The sequence below is a fragment of the Camelina sativa genome, chromosome 4 (genome assembly GCF_000633955.1).
Source record: "Camelina sativa cultivar DH55 chromosome 4, Cs, whole genome shotgun sequence".
Classification (NCBI taxonomy): domain Eukaryota; kingdom Viridiplantae; phylum Streptophyta; class Magnoliopsida; order Brassicales; family Brassicaceae; genus Camelina; species Camelina sativa.
This window is the reverse complement of record NC_025688.1, coordinates 24,373,382-24,391,987: the sequence shown is the minus strand read 5'-3', so window position 1 is coordinate 24,391,987 and position 18,606 is coordinate 24,373,382. Positions and strand designations below refer to the sequence as shown.

Below are 18,606 nucleotides of genomic sequence, written 5' to 3'. Positions count from 1 at the left end.
TCAAAGAGTTTACCTTTTCTCCCCCTCTCTCTCTCTCTTTCCCTTTCATGTCGATGTCTCCGATATCCATCGTAATTCAATTTCCTTCAATTGATGTGACCTTTGATTCCAAATCCACCAACCCAGAATCGGGTTACTCATAGAAAAGAGTGATAGAGAGATATGAATGTTGACGCTAGAGTCGGTGTGGCGGTGGATGGAGCACAGAGTGCTCTGAACACTGCAACCACTGTTCATAGTAGCGTCGTGCCGCAGATTAATCCGCAGGGGCAGCTAGGCACTGTCCAGAATTTACTTGCTGGAGGTATTGCTGGCGCCTTTAGCAAGACCTGTACCGCTCCTCTTGCTCGCCTCACCATCTTGTTTCAGGTCTGGGTTGAGATTTGAGTTTCCTTTTTTCGTTTGTTCAATGTGGGTATCACATAGAATTTGTAAAAATTGAGTCTTTTTTGAGCTTGCTGCTTGGTTTTGAGGTTTTGGATTAGGAATTTTGATGTAAGGGTTTAAGAACTTTGAGTGAGCTCATGAAGTCATTAGTCATGTATAATTTGTTTTGTCCTTATGGGTTTTTTCACACATTTTGACACTCGTAGCAAAGTTACAATAATAGTTTGGGTTGAGAGCTTCTTGTTTTTATTAAGAAGGTTGTTGTCTTTTACAGTTGCAAGGCATGCAATCAGAAGGTGCAGTGTTAAGCCGTCCAACCTTATGGTGTGAAGCTTCCCGAATTATCAACGAGGAAGGATTTAGAGCCTTTTGGAAAGGGAATATGGTTACTGTAGCACACAGGATTCCCTATACTGCAGTTAACTTCTATGCATATGAAGAATACAATAAAGTGAGTTGCATTCTAATTCTTTTCTCTAATCTGTGTCTTCTGTAACCTTTTATACCATGATTTGTCACTCAGCCTCACAATGCCTCTTTTATTTTTGCAGTTTTTCAATTCAAATCCAATCGTACGGAGTTTTATAGGAAATAGGAGTGGCAACCCAATTGTGCACTTTGTTAGTGGTGGCTTGGCTGGAATTACAGCTGCTTCAGCTACTTATCCCCTTGATCTTGTCAGGACCCGTCTTGCTGCACAGGTAATTGGTTTCTTATCCTCAACTTTTGTGTTTCTTCTTGAATATGATGTTTGAAAGCTTTATATATTCCCTTGATCTAACCAGTGTTTCTTTGATCCTTCCCAGAAAAATGCAATGTATTACCAGGGAATTGGGCATGCTTTCCGTACCATATGCAGAGACGAGGGACTTCTGGGTCTGTATAAAGGACTTGGTGCTACATTGTTGGTATGCTTTGTAAACTTTCCCATTTTCTCTTGGTGCAAACTTTGTTGGTTCTTAACTTCTTCTTGGTACATCTTTTGTGATGCAGGGTGTTGGGCCAAGTCTTGCTATCAATTTCGCTGCGTATGAGTCTTTGAAATCATGTTGGCAGTCTCATAGGTAAAAGTCGTCAATAGTTGGGATTTTTCAGTTACTTTAGCACTCCTTATTGAGTTTATTTGTTTTTTTTTTCAGATGCTAACTCATCATACATATCTTACTATTTTCTTTGAAACTTCTTCAGGCAAAATGATTCGAAAGTGCTTATTGGTCTTAGTTGTGGAGGTCTAGCTGGAGCTGTTTCTTCAACAGGTTTTCTATTCCACCTGACCTTCTCTCTGCGTTATAGTTTGTAGCTTCAATACATATCTGCTTCTTACTAAATGCCTCAGATGACAAACTTTTTGATGCCCATAATTTTTGTAGCTACATATCCATTGGATCTTGTGAGAAGAAGAATGCAAGTGGAAGGAGCTGGTGGAAGAGCGCGAGTATATAACACTGGAGTCTTTGGAACATTCAAACACATATTCAAGTCAGAAGGCCTTAGAGGGATTTACAGAGGAATATTGCCTGAATATTACAAAGTGGTTCCTGGCGTTGGTATCCTCTTCATGACAATGGAGGCTTTCAGGATACTCTTAACTTCTCTCCCCAATTGACAACTTCCATTAATACTTCAGAGGAGTTTAGCTGTTGCTTATAGAGTTAGTAGAAGAAAGGAACAACTTGGTTTTCTTTTCCAACGCTTTTGGTAGTAAATTTTATTCTTCTTACTGCCGTGAAAATATAGAGAAATTTTTCCAGTGTGTAGGGTTAGTCACTTAGTTGCACTTGGGTGTTAAAAACATTCATATTTACACTGTTCCACGTGAGCATATCTACTGAGAATAACATTTGTGTCTTGTTCTTTCTCTGTTTGCCATCATGTTCACACACTCTAATGATGATACTTATGTAAGTTTTTGTTTGCTTCACATCATGTGTTTTTGTATTTGTAACAAAGATGAGATTTTAAACAGTCCTGGAATGAGAACATTTTGTTACCTCAAAAAAAAGATTACAACTCCTCAGGAAAATCTCGAAACAATCATCAGTCTTTCTAACAAAGAATGTTTTACAAAGATCAAAGAACTCAAATCCAAAAAGACCCACAAAGAACTATCTCATCAAGAACTCTCAAAATCCTAAAACACTAAAGAGACCTAACTCATCTGTCTTCACAAATCTCTGAACCCGAACAAAAAACAAAACTTTATGAAAAGGATTCATAAGTTACCCCCAAAATGGCCAATTCAACTAGACGTCCTGAGCAAGAAGATACTGAGTTCTTGAGCCGAGTTAGCATCCGGGTTAATGAGATGAAACGACTCGGAGTCAGAGCTACCAACAACATGCTCATAGTTGGCCCTCATATACATAACCTCATCAGCATCCGAATCACCCGACCCGGATCCAGATGGCAACACACCCGCACCAACCGTCATCGACTCCAACCTCTTCAACATCATCCTCGTCTCTTCATTAGCGCTTCTCCTCACAGCATACCCTAGCTTCCTCCCGTTACAAAACATCGTCCAAACGGGTACGGATCTCAGCAAACACGACTTCAATTCGGGTCGGGTCGGACACTCCAAAGCAACACGAACGAGACCCGAACCCATCTCCTGAACCAACTGGCTCGTAGCTATGGAAAGCTCGAGGAGAAGGATTGGTTTAACAGAGAGACGGTCGTGCTGAACGCAGAACCACACGTGTCCTTTTCTTCTACCAAATATCGTCCCAATGACCATCGTCTTGGAAGGTCTCTGAGGCACCGTGACGGCGGAGAGGTTGTAGTAGTCGTCGGAGGCGGCGGAAGTAACAACAGCCTCAGAGGAAGAGGCGGATGAAGAAGCTGAATCTTGAACGTCTATGTCGTCTCTAAGGGAAGTGCTGAGACGTTTCTTGGAAGCTCCGGTGGAAGTTGTAGCTCCTCCGGGGAAGGATACGGTGGTTGGATTCGTCTGAGGTGTGATACATGGAAGAAGAAATCGACGGAGTGAGTCGATTTTGGTCATCTCTTCTTTATTTCTCTTTGGAAAGACGAAATGAGTTTTTTTGTTTTCTTTTCTTTTTTTTCTGAGAGTTGCAGAGAGAAATCTGAAAAACTCTGTTTCTTGTGTTTGCTTTTTATATAAAGGAAGCGCGAAACAGAGAAGAGAGAGAGTGAGAGAACAAGAGAAGATCCGTTGTGGGCTTTGACTGGGTTTTGACTGTGTTTTACACGTGGAATTTTGTTGGTTTGACACGTGGAAAGTGAATCTTGGATTCTTTGTTTCTTTTTTGAAAAAGATTTTATGATGGAAATGTTTTCACCGGTGAATCGGAAACTCATTTGGTCAGTTTTTGTTTTGTTGCTGTGACTTTACCGTACGGTCTATGTATGATGTATCACAATTACTACTGCTTAACGTTTTACAAAGTGAAAGAAGAAGAGAAAAGCTTTAGAAAAAAGAGTTATCTTGTGCTGATTTCAAGAAATTGGTCAAATACTATATTTGTGTTTCACTTTGACACAAAAAAAAAAAAGAATAGATAGATACCCTCTTTTTTCATTACACTGTCGTTTTAAAGTTTTCTTTTTTTTGGCTTGAAAAGAAGAATATAATAATATGTTTACATTTCCAATAGTCTCTTTCCAATATGATTTTTGGAACTAGATCTATTACTTTACTCTCATTATAAAAAAAAACTTATAGCACTAAGTTAAGTCATTATCATTTGATCTATGGTATAACTAAGTAGCAACATATATGTAGTATTTATTAGCTTTGCATAAAATGTGTCAAAACAGTATTAGAAAGTTTATGAGAGGAGTGGACCAGCTAAATCAGAAGCAAAACATGCACAATGTCACCATATTAAAACATAGATCCATCTCATAGTATATAATAAAATATGCATACTCATATATAGTTCAACATGATAGATTATTAAAGGATATCTATATATAGTTCACATTTCTCCTCTACAAATGGAAGTGAAAACGTTTATTTAAATCTTTAGAACTCTTCTTCATTTTGATCCATACCGCGGTTAACTCCTCATACTCTTGCGGTGATTTATGGAACAATGTAACCTGCAAAGAATCATAAGGCATGAATAAGTGTGTGAAGTTCATGATGTACTATATATACTATGAGATTTAGAAGTTTCGAATCCATACGTCCACATCGCTTGCCAGCCTGACGGTTGCGGATGTTACAGCGTCTTGGAACACCTATTGCGATTCCAGGATTGATTCCAGCTCTCTTGGCTAAAGGAGAGAGCATGACAGCACAAAGGCAACTGGGATTTGTTCTAATAAGAGCACCAACTTTGGCACAGCAAACCGGTGGAACCTTACTCCTCGGGTTCTGTGTAGCAGGCAAACACGGGGTTAAGCTAGCCGCGGCTTGACCAATTGGCATCCGACCACACTCACCAGCCGCCTCAGTGTAAGTCAATGTGATCAGAAGAATCATCAAAGCCACTGCAACAAACCTACAACACTTCATGCTTCTTCTTGTTCTTAACTCTTCTTGTTTTGTTGAGTGTATCAAGTTAGTGCTTTGATGATTCTTATATAGTAAGATGTATTTAGTGGGGTGGTTGTGTTTTCGTGACGTGTACCGTTAAATTGGATCTTTTCCCATTCTGTAATCATTTGGTTTATGCTTACTTTGATTTAGATTTCACCATCTGTTAAGTGTGTAGTCGTTTGATTTCTTACGTGTTTGTTTTTTGTTTCTCTTTTACTTTTCTTTCATAAAACAAGGTTTCAACAACTCTTTGCACTCTCTAAATGAACATTTCACTCCCCATTACCTACTTCGTTAACATTCCCACTAATTACTAATTAGACTATAAGGATTTCGAGCTAAGATTTTGTATTATTGGATCTAACAACGGAAAATGTAGTTGAACAGATCGAAAATAAACCAAGTAGGCTACAACAATATATGATTTCATCAAATAAGACAATCACAAAGAAGAGTTTTTGGTTGTGTTCTCACTGACAACCGCTCAATCTTGCCCAATCCACAAACTGCATTCCACCGTAGATGTTATTGGCCAACCGTACACCAACGGTGAAGGCCATAGCTGCCGGAGGTACTTTCTTGGCAAAAGGAGATCCTTCAACCACTCTCTCTAGACCATTGATGATTTGATAACGAGTATTCGAAGAAACACTCAAGAATACACCTGCGATTCATTCACCATTGTTGTTGAGATTAATGATTGAGCAATGTGAAAGTGAATTAAGGTAGAAAAAGCCATAATATTATATATACCCCAGAGAGCTGCACTCTTGATTAGTGGTGGTACAGGGATGTTCTCTTCTGATTTATTCATGTTTCTGAGAGAAGAGAATGAGAACAAAAATGTAAGCCAAATCCAAAAAAATTTAAGTTACCCTTTTGATTCGAGCCCAGCGGGAAGAGGTGTGTTACCGTTTTGCAGTCATTATCAAATTTGCGATGCCTTGTCCTATAATACCACATCCAAACCCAACTGCACCATACATTATACCCTGAAGAAATGTGAACAAATATTGATCAGCAACAGCAAAAAATTATGGAGAAATTGAGACAGAGATTGTGAAGTTTAATTACCTTGTAGAAGTATGTAGCAAGCCTCTGTTGAGCGGAAAATCTACATCCTGGTCTTTCAGCTTCAAAAACGCTGCATAAGTTCAACATCTCAAAGTTTACTAACCGAGATACAAGATGAAAGATGTAAGTAGTATATGAAGATTGAGGGATGTACCTGCTAGGAAGCGCATTATAAGCAAAAGCCATGCGTCCTAAGAAGCCAGCTGATGCAGATGGTTGTCCTAAACGGACATAAGGCGCCAACATACCGACCAGAGCAACATTAACCACAGTTCCGACCAATAGATCAGCAACATACAACTCGAACTCTGCCCAGAAATCCTTCCCTCTCTTTTGAACTTCAGCAACAGTGGCACAACAAGAATCAATGACTATCTGAAATAGACATATCAAATGCTTATTATCTATTCAATGCAAGCATGGTATTGCATATCCAATGTGAGCAAGAGTGCCTTACCTCAGCCCCTATTTTAAAGAGGAAAGATGGATCAGCCAACATTCTATTACGAAGCATAGACCATGATCTTATAGCAAACCCAAGCAGCCCAGCTGAACTCTAAAAGCAAACAAATCCAAACTCAGAACTCTTCCCTATAACTATAACTTCCAGAAGAAAAATAGAAATAAAAATAATGAAACATGTACCTGCAAATCCAAGTACCTAAGGAGCAGCACTTTCCGGATCCCATAGGTCTTAGCAGCCTCCAACATATCAGATGGAAGAGTAGCTCCTCGAGCTTCAGTCTCCTTCATGACCTCTTCAAATTTCAAAAGAGGTCCAAACTCTTTTTCTTCGTACTCTTCGCCATCATCACCTTCTCCTCCTCCTCCATTTCCACCTCCTCCACCATTGTTAACTCCCCCATTACCATCATTACCATTAAAGCCATCACCAACATTACCATCACCATTCAAATTCTCAGGCTGATCAGTTCCCAAGTTTCTAACATTTTCTTTCCCTAAGTTGCTATTATCACTTTCTACTTTTGTTTCTTTAGTAGCCGCAACACTAGATAGCGGCTCAACAGGAGACTGAGACATATTAACCATCAAAAGACTCGACCTTTGCCTACTTGAAACACTTCTAATCCGCAAAACAGGCACTTTCATTGCCTTTACCGAATCTCTAAATACAAAGTCTCGATTACAAATCCCTAACGAAGAGATCTTGTTTCTCACTTTCACAACACTCGAGAATTGACAATTCATTCCACATCCTGCCATTTTCCCTCTTCTGTAAACAGAGAGATAAGTCGACAAATAAAAAAACACTCTTCAATCAAAATCCAAATTTGAAGAACAACAAGCTAATAAAAGGCTTCTTCCACACAAGCTGCTGCAAAAGCAGCAAAAAAAACCCCCAAAACTGTATCAAAAGGAATAAACTTGCGAAAACCCAATTGATCTCAAAGATTGAAACTTTAGCCGATGATGATGAAACCCTAACCTTTGAAAGGAGAGAGAAGGTCCCTGCCAAGAAGAAGAAACAGTAGTGAGTAGTGTGACTGCAAGAGTTGGATTAGGGCCACTGGCGCTAATTTTTCTTCGGCTTGACTCTGTATTTATTATTTCTCTATTCAGTTCCTTCTTGTACGTGCCGTAACATCTGCACATGTGTGGAACCCCTTTAGGGTTTTGTCCTTATTCTTTAATTGTCTTTTTACATTGGTTTTGTTATTCTGATGATGAGATACGAACAAAAGTACATAAGAATCAAAAGGACAATATAAGAGGTCAGGAATTAAAGTGCCAACAAAAATTTAGAATATGTAAAGTTTAGATTTTGCATCATAGCATTTGACTTAAACAAAGTCTCCTTTTCATATTTCAGATACATAAATAATGTATCCAAGACTCTCACCATAACAAAGTTTGGTATCAGACTAATGGAAAAACAAAAGGATTGGGATCAAGATAGAACAAATAAAATGTTACAACACCGATCAATAATCACACACATTATATCCCCCAACGTCCCTCCAGATTTAACCCCAAAAGAATAAGAATTATATGATTTTGCTGTACAAAAAACAAATACATTTTCCTCTTTTAGAATAATTCAAAAAAAAAGAACACAAGAAGAACAAGAGAACCCAAACGGAGTGAATGGGTTTATGATTGTCTGTTCATCATGGCTAATGATGATCCTTGCATCTGACCACCTGAACTTTTTCTGTGTGATTGTAGATGTTTTAACCTTCTGCTGAGGAAATCGATATATGTCCTGAGACGATACCTGACTGAGTTTGTTAGAGACAATGGGGGGTTCAGAATCAGCATTGGTGCTTCTACTAGAAGAAATACCAGCAATCGCACCGCTTTTGAATATTGGTTTCCAGCGTTCTCTATATCTCCCATATACTCCTTAACCTACAAAGACAGTCACGCTAATGGAGTTGAGAAATATACTTTGTATATGAGAATGCATAACAGACAAATTGACTGTTTTGTTTCTAGTTTTGGATTGTTCATCAAATTCTCAGGGAAAAGGCAAAGGAAACTTACTCCTCCAAGCTTTCCAAGATCAAGGGCTGCTTCAAATATAGTCTCCATTGCATCCGGCATTTTTATATTTCCTACAACCAACTCCTTTTAAGATCTTGAATACCTCAGAAACAGATAAGTTTTGTTTACCTCAAAGAAGAAACATACCAGGTTCAATACTCTTGGCAACTTCTTCAGCAAGCTCAATCTCCTGGATAAACTGCCTCTGAATCTGAGAGGACATCTCCTCCGATCCATCATGGCTGAGACCAGTAATTTTATCAGAATTGTGGGTATCGTATTTCAGGCTGCTACTTCTTAGTCTGATAATGTCTTGGTTTGGGCTTCCTTCCAGAGCTGAAATTGCCTGAGTATGACATATGTGCAGTGCCTGTTTCCAAATTGCCAGAATCGCCAATTGGATCGAGAACGCTTCTAAATGTCTGTCAGATTCAATCTATGCAAAGAATCATGAAAATAAATTTACTCAGAAACTCATGATGGCCAGTGATGGCACGATGGTAATACAAGACTATCTATAAACAGTGTAAGTTTGGTTACCCTTTCATGAACTAATTCTGTAATTGTTGCTGCACATTTTCTCAGAGACCTGATTCTTGTCAGACTGTGAGTTGATGGCTGTTCAAAAGCATCTCCAAGATCCAGAGACCCATGAGAAGTGCTTGGGGCAGAGTTCTGACTGTCCAGGCTATCAAACCGACCAATGCTGTTGCCAGTAGCACCAGTTATTGGCATGGGAGCCGTTGAACTTATGCTTCTGTTGAATAATTCTACAGGAGGAGACTTGAATGGGAAATTATACGGCTTCGACGAACCTGATGAAGATGATGGCATATCCACTGGTGGTCCAGATACGAGAACAAAATCTTGATCCATGGAGTCTTGAGAATCATCTACTGCAGAACTGATATAAGTGAGAACCCAAACAAGAAACTTTTTCATTCTCAACAGTGTAGAATATAGTAGAGATTCAGTTACCTCTTCCTGGAGCAATAAGTGATCTGGAATCAGTCAATCCTGTAGGCTCCCTACGGTTTCTCCTATCCGAATTTATTTGAGTTTCAAATCTAAATCTATCGTTTTCCTCTCTTTGGTTGATTCTACTATGTTCAGAAGTATGTTCTGGATATCTTAAAGGACTAGATTCCGCCTCCCTTCCTTCAGCTCTGGTATCAACGTTAAATCCAGAGGACGACATCATTGAGGACGTCTTTTTCAAATTGGAAGGGCTCCCGTCAGGTCCACTTGAATCATCATCTAGAAAGAATGGCAAACAGTCTTCTTGAGAACTTTCTTCCATGTTTCTTGAGGGACTGCTTCCAGAAGAAAGAAAACCGTCCATTGTTCTTAATCCCAATCTACTCCTGCAGCACAGATAATTTCATCAGTACAAATGGTTGCATAAAGGAGAGTAAAAGCATTAGTCACGACAAATGTCAAATCTACCTTGAGAAATCATATGCCTGCCTGTCCGAAAGAAAAGGGTGATTAAAGAACTCTTCAAATGTCAAACGTTCCACTGCGAAAGACAAGATATTCAAGAATGGCTTGCGATCGCATTGGATACACACAGACTAGGACCATAATAAAGTGGTGTAGGAGATGAATAGAGTTCAGTGTAAACCACTATTTAAATCACATCTCTAAGTTCTGGAACCATGAGTTACTCGGAAAACTAGACCAGTCTAGACTGAAATGGCAACAGTAACAATATCTATATTCAATTATGCTAATCAAACAAATAACTATGAACATGTTTGAATTGCCAGTTCAACGTGGCCACAGTTCTATATACTTTTACGTTTTTTAGGCCAACACACATATGCCAATAGACATATGGGTCTCATGCAAAAGAATTGTAGCCTCAACTAACTTCCAGCAGAATTGAATTTAAACTGATGCTGACCTGGATTACGGCGCAGTAACTTCTGGCACAGATCTATACAGTCCAAACTTAAATCTCTACAGTCCGCTGGAAAATGTAATTCGGTTGATCTTATTATGTTTTGAAGCAACTGTGAAGACAAGATGGAGAATGTGTTAGTTTATGCACCAGAAGACAAACACTTGCATACACTATAGAAATCAGTGAGAGAAAGAGAATACAAAACCTGAATTTGGCTGTTTCCTGTAAACGGAGTTCTGCCTGTCACAAGTTGAAATAATATAGCACCAACACTCCAGAGGTCTGCCTGTGTATTAAGCTAGATTGTAAGGAGGTCAAGTTAAGAGAAAAGTCTAGGTACCATAGTATGAGAAAGGTCTGACCTTTGCATCATACTTCTGAAGTTGCATAATCTCTGGGGCCATATACAATGGTGAACCACATAAAGTCTCTGCGAGCCCCCTAGGTTGCAGCGATCTGCATTAAGAAAAAAGTGTGATGTTCAAAATGAGGGAGGGGGTACAATAAGCATAATCCCCCAAGAAAAGCATGAAATTACCTAGAAACTCGACAATATACAATCAAAAGTAGCTGGAGCCCATTTGAAACCTTGTCTAATTCATTCATATTACACTCTTTGATCTAGTAACAAGGGGTGCTGATGACAATACCTTGCAAATCCAAAATCAGCAATCTTCAGATCTGCATCAGTTTCATCTGTGGATAGAAGAAGATTCTGTTTCAAAAAACGGAAGAACCTTAGATATTAAATTTGAACAAAGATGGAATCTCCAAGACTCTATCCCTTGGAAAGCATATCCAATGAAAATAGAAGAAAACATGTTTGATTGGAAACTAACAGATCACCATTCTACAACATCCTTTCATCTTTTTGAAAGGTTTCTATCATTTAACAAAGAGCTCAACTAACACAGTAATCTGCTTAACAACAAAAAAAACACCTAATGCACAGAAGATCATTGAAAGGAACGAGAAGCAGACACACCTGAGGCTTTAAATCACGGTGAATAATATTATTGTCACGAAGAACTTGTAAACCGGCGGCTGTTACATCAAAAAAATCGTATGAGATTAAAAAAAAATGGTTCTTTCAACCCAAACAAAACAACAAAACAGAGTAAGTTAAGTGTCACTAGAATTTACCTAACTGCTGCATGAAATGCTTAGCAGTAGCTTCAGGAACACTTCCACGTCTCTGGACATACACAGACAAGTCACCTCCTTTGCAGTATTCCAACACTAAATGCACTTTCCCAGGAGACTGCATCACATTGCACAAAACAAAACAATCATCAACCTTTCAAATCTAGACTCAAATTTGTTCCACAATTCAAGCTTAATTTCATGCATATAATCCAAAATTCAACGGCAAATATCTCAAAATTGAGTGACAAAACATCTTAACAAAGCTAACCTCATTCTCAATTTCAAGCTAGAAACAGAGAGCCGAGCAAAAAATAAATAAAAATCGAAACTTTTTTAAGTTAAAAGAAAAAAACCTTGATCATGTCGATCATACGGATGATGTTAGGATGATTGATCCTCCTTAAGATATAAATCTCAGACATGAGACTCTCCTGAAGCTTCTTGTTAAGCCTATCCATGGCGATCTCCTTGATAGCAACCTCAGTGCCGTCAACGCGGTGCCTCGCTTCCCAAACGACCGAGAAAGAACCCGACCCGATTTGCCGACGCATCAAGTAGTCTCCAACGACCCGACCCGTGAACTGAGCCATTTTAATTTCTCCGATAAACCGGCGCCGAGAATATAGAGGATCGAAAAGGTTGGAGCTTTTAGAAAAGTTGAGCTGAGAGAGAGAGAGAGAGAGAGAGAGAGAGAGAGAGAGGAATCTTTTTGGAATTTTTTTTTTTAAAACGATTGAAATATTGGATTCGATTGGGTGTGTGTATTCGGATAATGAAGAGAGATAGATAGAGTCAAAGAGAGACAGAGAGGTTAGTGAAAATTGTATAATGTTTTGAGATTTTTTTTTTATTATTCTAAGAATCTTGGTGCTAACAACGTTTATTTTGGTTTATATGATAAAGATCAGGAAATTAATTTAATGATTAATACTAATTAATGTAATTGTTAAGATTATTACGTCACGGCTTTAGTGGGAAAAATGGGATTTGTTATGAGATAATTTGTGGTTTGAGAATTGAGATTACCTTAAGTTGGTTGCTTTTTATGTTGATTCAAAGATTGAGGCATGAAATAGTAAAACATGTTACGGTGCGGGTGCGGCAAGCTCCACGGTAAACTTCCTAGTTCTTTTGTTCGTTCTGTTATTCGTTTTCTTTCTTCAAGTGTGAAAAATTGGTTAGGTGTTTGTGAAATGTATTTCTAGTCCGAAATAGGGATGGTTGAGTATATTATTAGTTAATAAGCAATATAGGGACGCTAATAAAAGTTTATTGATACTTTTGTATTTGTATGTTTTATATGTACCGACCGTTTTAAAATGGACTCATTCCTTTGCTCAAAAAATGTCAAATGTCTTGATCACTACTGTTCATCTATGGTGTTATTAGTATATGTCTCGGCCATGCTAGGATATAATAATACTCGTTTGTTTTATGGTTTAGTGACTTGTCAAATGATTATGGATGTTAATTAGTTTTAATAAGTATCAAGGTTCCTGACATTGTGTGTAACTGTTTGTTTGTTTGGTTTTAAACCAAAGTAACAAAGCAGAGCAGCAGCTTTGGCTTAAATAGAGCGATCAAGATTTTCCACGTGGCGTCTTATGATTTGTTGTTGCATCCACGAGTTTCCCCACGTCATTATTATATGAGTTTTGCAAGGTTTAATAGACGAGCAACCTTTTGAATGTTACGGATTTCAAATAAGGCCCATATTTATTAGGTTAAAGGTCCGTTTTAGTGACCATCGCTAACCAGGTTGAATTAAAATTGAAAATTACTTCGGTTCTTGGTCGGTTCTGTAACTGGTTCAATGAATTTGCCTCGGTTTACCAAAAACATTCTTGGAAAATGGAATTGCAAAGCCTGGAAATTAGGATCTCACTAACCTTTATTTTTTTTACTTTTTTAATTATTATTTTATATATAATTCTACCAGTTTGGCTTTCTTAATGGTATAATTTTTTAAAAAATATATATAGAAACAGTAAAAAATAAATATTGGTGTGGAGAAAACTAATTTCTCAGTAAACATTTGCTCTATTTTGTAAAATTTCCTATTACTTTAATGAATTATAGTGGATTGAATTCTATTAACTATTTTATAAAATTCTTTTGCAAAATAAATATATTTTGATGTTTTGATGGAAATTTTATTAGTATTATTTCTTCTAAAAAACACTTTTACGTAAATAGAAGAACCGTTCAATGTTCTATGTTCGTACATTCTTTTTTTTCAGATCCTACAACAGCTTGCCACTGGTGAAAGTGTAATCCCCGATGGTATCGCAGGAAAGCTATCTATCATTGCAAATGTGATCGAAGGGATAAACCCATCAGACGTCCTCATCGTACGCACTCAACCGTTCTTCGAGAAGTGACTAAGGTGCTAGATACCTTGGTAAATGTACCATTACCCGTCCTTATTACCAAGTCTCTCTGTGGCCACAGTTCCTTATTTTGTGGTTGATTGATGCAGACATAACTAACATGTTCTCTTTTTCGTTTTTAATTTTGGATTTCTAGTATTCTTAAGAATTTCCTCTAAGCGTAAAAGTCAAATCTCGTTTCCTTAATGCTAGTTTTAATGAACCAAATTTCTTTAAATTATTTTTTTAATTTGCCTTTTTCCTAAAATTTTTCATATTTGCCATTTTTTATAACTATTTTTCTCCTTAAAAACTAAAAATTTAAGAATATTTTTTTTTCATAAAATACATACTTAATAACAAAAACTATACCTCTTTTCTAACCCAATTTACCCAAATATAATGTGTAAAATTGTGTTTCTAAATATAAGAAAATGGCAAAATTGAAATAATTTTAAGAGATGGCAAAATCTATAAATGCCACTCAAAGAAGCCCTTATCTCATAATTAACTCTTAGTTTATTTGTTTTTTTACTTTCTTGAGCACAAAAGAAGAGAGAACAAAAAATATATAATTGAGATAAAAAAACATTTGAGACAGAAAAAAAGAGTGGCAAAAGGAGAGAAGATGAGTTGTAAACAATATTTAGATTATATATTATTTTCGTAATAATTGGACCAAATCATAATAAATATAAGTAAAATTTATCGTTTAAATTCACATGTCAACATATATCACAAAATAATAAATTCTAAAATTCAAATGAATAACAAAGTAGATAATAACTGTTTACTAAATTACTAATCTTAGCAAAAGACACTAAAAAAAGGACAAGCTAAGGGACGTGGCAAACCAAACAAAAAATGTACCGAAAAGAGAATAAAGCGAACTTGACACGCCTAGGTGGCCAATATACAACCAGAGGAGCTATAGAAAACCTCTATAAATTAATAATATTTGGATCATAAAAATCTATTAATTTATAAAGATTTTAATTATCAAAAAATTAATATTAATACTTTTCTAATTTGGTAAAAGAAATTAAAAATAAAATTTAATTGTTATAACTAATATTTTTATAAAATTAATTATAAGGAAAATAACAATTATCATTTTTTTGAAGATAGCACTCAAATATTTTTATATATAAAATATTAAAAATGAACTCTAATAAAAATTAATGTATATACATATATTTAGATAATTTTATATAATTATTAATTTATATTATTGATGGGACTATATATCTATAAAAAATTCTTAAAAAATATTATTTTATTATATTATTGAATAGTGTCCAAAATTACACTAAACCCAACTTGAGACAGAAAAAAATTATTAATTTACAAAAATTATTAATTTACAAAAATTATTAATTTACCTTGTATTAATTTATAGATGTTGTAGTTAGTCAATGCAATCATCAGTTTAAACGAATATATATTAATAGAATGAGGCACGTGCCCACCAATCCGCCCCTGTACATGGTCGTTTTGAGTTATAATTGATTTTATTAGTATATGGTTTGGTACATAAAATGCCAAATTGCCAATACAATATATCTGTGTCCAAATAATTAAACTCCTACAAGTTTAAAAAAAAAAAAAAAAGAATAAGAAGAAACAACTGATTACCAGTATACACATATTCACATGTACTTATTACAAATAAATATTTTAAGGGGTGAAAAAAAAATATAGCTATTTAGGTGAATCTTTTGCTTTGCATGAAGAGTATAGGGTGGTCCACGTTTTGTACTAATCAATTCCATACGTTTCCTAAGAGGAATAGAGATAAGAGATATATAGAATATTCCAATTCCTAGGTAGATTATGAATCGATGTACTCTATATAAACATGTACATATGAGAGTTAATATTAGTTGGACCATATCTCTCCAGTTACTTACAAACGAAGCGAAGCGAGAGAAAAAAATTTGAAGAGTAAAAAAGAGAAACGTGGCCAAAGTGATCATGGTGAATACAGATGAACCCCTATCACGAAGCCGATGTTGGTGAGTCGATAGTTACTACTGTGAAAATTAAGTTATTCAATTGTTCTTATTATATACTTATTCAAGCCTTCAGGTTCTAAACGAAAACATAGTTTGTTATATGATGAGCTGCAGGTTGGATTCATGGCATTACAACTTAGTGATGCACGTCCTCATCATAATAACCTGTGCTACATTGTTTTTGATTCTACGAGGCAACCCACGAGTGACGGAAACGCCCCAAGAGGATAACATCTATCTTTTCAATCTACATAGCGTCATTGGTTCCTACATGTTGTCAGGAGCGTCGGAATTGTTTTCAGTGCAGCACCGCGCGCGAGCTAGGAATCTTTATGGGACGCATCAGTCATGTGTTGGGCATCGTTGCCATCATCTTACTCTTCTACGTTGTTTCACCGTTAGTCGCTCTTTGTGTTGGTATAGTCGCTTCTATATGGACCGTATCAGCTCTTCTCTACTCTTTGGTACAGTTAATTTGTTGGGTGGCAGCAAATGATTTCCAAGCTGATTTGAAATCCTCGTCCAACGCATGATTTATGGATGTCTTGTTTTACTTGTGATCTCTCTTCTTATTATTATTATTATTTTTTTTTGTTTTTCATACCTAGCTAGAACTTGTCTACGTTAGAGACTTGTGAATTATATCATCGAGATTTCCAAGTGTTTTATTTTTCTTTTCAGATTAAAATCAAAGTCTACCTTAAAAACCCTCATTGGAAATATTCGGACGAAAGGTCAAATTTAAGAGTTTAAGATCGAGACTAATAAATAAACAATCGAATCCCAACTTCTATAACTATTTTTTTGTTGATTGAGAATTTAAGATCTTCATGACTGTTTTATTATTATCCTCTAGTGCTACCAAATCAAAGGACACGAAATATATGTCTATGACTTCATGAACTCACATTCTACAACATCCTTTCATCTTTCTGAAAAGTTCTAACATGAGACTCTCCTGAAGCTTCTTGTTAAGCCTATCCATGGCGATCTCCTTGATAGCAACCTCAGTGCCGTCAACGCGGTAAATTTCTTAGTTCTTTTGTTCGTTGGTATTCGTTTTCTTTAGTATGAAAAAATTGGCAAGTGTTTTGATCACTACTGTTCATCAATGGTGTTATAGTAGGAATAATAATACTCGTTTGTATACGGTTTAGTGACTTGTCAAATGATTATGGATGTTAATTAGTTTTAAGTATTAAAGTTCCTGACATTATGTGTAAACTGTGTTTGGTTCAAAACAAATGTATTTGTTTTGTATAAGCCATATCAGAATCACAAGTAGATCGATCGAATCATATGAACTTCTATGAATGTTTTGTGGTTTATTAGGCGTGTCGTGTGTGTATTGATGTCTAAAGTGCATGCAAGTCTTATATATTCAAATCCCAAAACCGAGAGTTTCACTGTCCATATTTAATTTGCGTCAATACTATATAATAGGCATGTAAACTGAGCGGATATCCGGTTTTTTTTGGATACCCGTATCCATATCCGTATCCGTTTTATCCGTAATTTGTTATTTGTATTCGTATCCGAAAATTTTGGATATCCGTAATCCGGATATCCTCCGTGAAAAAACGAATATTCGTTTTAAAATTTAGTATTATCCGTATCTGTATCCGAATATAATTGATATCCAGAAAAAAACGGATATCCATTATTCGTTTTAAAATTTAGCACAATCCATATTCGTATCCGTATCCGTTTTATCCGCTATCTTACTATCCGTATTCATATCCGTTTGTTCGGATATCCATTTTTTTCAGAGCGGATTCAGATACGAATACGGATATCCGCAGATAACAGATGATAATCTCATGCCTACTATATAATTCACCTAAAACCAAAAAAAAAAAAAAAGACAAAGATTCCACTGTCCGATTTTCCAAACAATGAAGACAGCACTTTCCTTTCTCATTCTGGTCAAGACCGAGTGAAATATATGTCACACTGATTGAACGTAAAACCAATTGGAATTCAAGTCCAATTGACCTAGTCAATCCATATCTTTATCCTATATCCTTAGACAAAGATATATATAGCTATTAATAAAGACTTATCAGAGTTGGCATCAAAGATAGCAAGCATCATACGGAATGTATACTTCTTTTCAAGTTTTTCTCCCGGCCGTAATGAAAACTCTTGAATATAGGAACATATAAATATAATAGATAAGTTTTACCCGTAATGCATGAAAAACTTTGAACGTTGAATATAGAAACATATGAATAAATCAAAGTCTACGATTATACTAACTTGACACGTTATTTTGTCTGCAGGCAAACCTCGGCAACCAACTATATATATACACAATCGAGGGATAACTAATTGTAACGATATATATTTTGCATAAAATGGAGACATGGATAGTAATTATAATTGCTATTTCTTCTTGTTTTGGTGTTTTCGTATTTCTTGTGGCCTTGGCTGGAGCCGGAGGCAAAGGTGGGGGTGGTCATGACGGCGGAGGAGGAGGAGGAGGTGAGGATGGCGGCGGAGATGTGGAAATGGGTGCTGGAGTAAACGGAGGTGGCGTTGGCGGTGATGGAAGTGGCGGGGGTCATGGAGGGTTTTGGTCCTTTTGGAGTGGTGGTGGCGGAGGGGATGGAGGTGGAGGCGGCTGGGGCGGAGGCGGAGGCGGCTTTGGTGGTGACGGAGGTGGTGGAGGTTTTGGCGGCGGCGGCGGGGGTGGGG

At 36.7% G+C, this 18,606-nt stretch overlaps 6 protein-coding genes across 10 annotated transcripts in view; 2 read left to right on the top strand and 4 right to left on the bottom strand.

Moving 5' to 3' along the window:
- Window positions 2–2,308, top strand: LOC104782216 (mitochondrial substrate carrier family protein B-like). Its single transcript, XM_010507085.1, has 7 exons — window positions 2–369; window positions 662–838; window positions 939–1,088; window positions 1,194–1,295; window positions 1,381–1,451; window positions 1,576–1,643; window positions 1,758–2,308. The coding sequence occupies exons 1-7, from the start codon at window positions 163–165 to the stop codon at window positions 1,991–1,993; spliced, it is 1,011 nt and encodes a 336-aa protein (XP_010505387.1). The 5' UTR covers window positions 2–162; the 3' UTR covers window positions 1,994–2,308.
- Window positions 2,411–4,104, bottom strand: LOC104782215 (protein MIZU-KUSSEI 1-like). Its single transcript, XM_010507084.1, has one exon. The coding sequence runs from the start codon at window positions 3,389–3,391 to the stop codon at window positions 2,627–2,629; it is 765 nt and encodes a 254-aa protein (XP_010505386.1). The 5' UTR covers window positions 3,392–4,104; the 3' UTR covers window positions 2,411–2,626.
- On the bottom strand, window positions 4,233–4,905 carry LOC104782214 (non-specific lipid-transfer protein 1-like). Its single transcript, XM_010507083.2, has 2 exons — window positions 4,540–4,905; window positions 4,233–4,452 (listed from the first exon to the last, which is right to left on the bottom strand). Exons 1-2 carry the CDS (start codon window positions 4,868–4,870, stop codon window positions 4,436–4,438), a joined length of 348 nt encoding a protein of 115 aa, XP_010505385.1. The 5' UTR covers window positions 4,871–4,905; the 3' UTR covers window positions 4,233–4,435.
- On the bottom strand, window positions 5,212–7,549 carry LOC104782213 (protein RETICULATA, chloroplastic). 2 transcript variants are annotated; one of them, XM_010507082.1, is made up of 8 exons: window positions 7,416–7,507; window positions 6,614–7,304; window positions 6,426–6,524; window positions 6,123–6,343; window positions 5,969–6,038; window positions 5,807–5,886; window positions 5,648–5,712; window positions 5,212–5,558 (listed from the first exon to the last, which is right to left on the bottom strand). In XM_010507082.1, exons 2-8 carry the CDS (start codon window positions 7,190–7,192, stop codon window positions 5,365–5,367), a joined length of 1,308 nt encoding a protein of 435 aa, XP_010505384.1. In that variant the 5' UTR covers window positions 7,193–7,304; window positions 7,416–7,507; the 3' UTR covers window positions 5,212–5,364. The 2 variants fall into 2 exon arrangements, with proteins under 2 accessions (XP_010505384.1, XP_010505383.1); XM_010507081.2 differs by having other exon boundaries at window positions 5,224–5,558; window positions 6,614–7,202; window positions 7,416–7,549.
- Window positions 7,856–12,115, bottom strand: LOC104782212 (serine/threonine-protein kinase ATG1c-like). 4 transcript variants are annotated; one of them, XM_010507076.2, is made up of 13 exons: window positions 11,879–12,115; window positions 11,523–11,640; window positions 11,365–11,423; window positions 11,030–11,094; window positions 10,742–10,835; window positions 10,585–10,665; window positions 10,380–10,488; window positions 9,920–9,992; window positions 9,452–9,837; window positions 9,014–9,369; window positions 8,621–8,909; window positions 8,474–8,544; window positions 7,856–8,338 (listed from the first exon to the last, which is right to left on the bottom strand). In XM_010507076.2, exons 1-13 carry the CDS (start codon window positions 12,113–12,115, stop codon window positions 8,081–8,083), a joined length of 2,196 nt encoding a protein of 731 aa, XP_010505378.1. In that variant the 3' UTR covers window positions 7,856–8,080. The 4 variants fall into 4 exon arrangements, with proteins under 4 accessions (XP_010505378.1, XP_010505379.1, XP_019100488.1 ...); XM_010507077.2 differs by having other exon boundaries at window positions 9,014–9,366; XM_019244943.1 differs by lacking the exons at window positions 11,523–11,640; window positions 11,879–12,115 and having other exon boundaries at window positions 11,030–11,075.
- The window catches only part of LOC104784246 (putative glycine-rich cell wall structural protein 1), a 1,469-nt gene continuing 1,129 nt past the window's right edge, over window positions 18,267–18,606 (top strand). The window contains exon 1 of the mRNA XM_010509300.1: window positions 18,267–18,600. Within this exon, the coding sequence (XP_010507602.1) occupies window positions 18,267–18,600 (334 nt within the window). The remainder of the gene's footprint in view (window positions 18,601–18,606) is intronic.

Excerpts from the sequence above, each read along its gene's own strand:
- LOC104782216 (XM_010507085.1), top strand. The coding sequence starts at position 163 with ATGAATGTTGACGCTAGAGTCGGTGTGGCGGTGGATGGAGCACAGAGT. Across the intron at positions 1,089-1,193 it reads GGACCCGTCTTGCTGCACAG|AAAAATGCAATGTATTACCA; the intron begins GTAATTGGTTTC and ends GATCCTTCCCAG. Across the intron at positions 1,644-1,757 it reads TGGAGCTGTTTCTTCAACAG|CTACATATCCATTGGATCTT; the intron begins GTTTTCTATTCC and ends TAATTTTTGTAG.
- LOC104782215 (XM_010507084.1), bottom strand. The coding sequence starts at position 3,391 with ATGACCAAAATCGACTCACTCCGTCGATTTCTTCTTCCATGTATCACA.
- LOC104782214 (XM_010507083.2), bottom strand. The coding sequence starts at position 4,870 with ATGAAGTGTTGTAGGTTTGTTGCAGTGGCTTTGATGATTCTTCTGATC.
- LOC104782213 (XM_010507081.2), bottom strand. The coding sequence starts at position 7,192 with ATGGCAGGATGTGGAATGAATTGTCAATTCTCGAGTGTTGTGAAAGTG. Across the intron at positions 6,344-6,425 it reads TCTTTAAAATAGGGGCTGAG|ATAGTCATTGATTCTTGTTG; the intron begins GTAAGGCACTCT and ends TGTCTATTTCAG. Across the intron at positions 5,713-5,806 it reads TTGATAATGACTGCAAAACG|AAACATGAATAAATCAGAAG; the intron begins GTAACACACCTC and ends CTCTTCTCTCAG.
- LOC104782212 (XM_010507076.2), bottom strand. The coding sequence starts at position 12,115 with ATGGCTCAGTTCACGGGTCGGGTCGTTGGAGACTACTTGATGCGTCGG. Across the intron at positions 8,545-8,620 it reads TGCCAAGAGTATTGAACCTG|GAAATATAAAAATGCCGGAT; the intron begins GTATGTTTCTTC and ends AGTTGGTTGTAG. Across the intron at positions 8,339-8,473 it reads ATCTTGGAAAGCTTGGAGGA|GTTAAGGAGTATATGGGAGA; the intron begins GTAAGTTTCCTT and ends CTGTCTTTGTAG.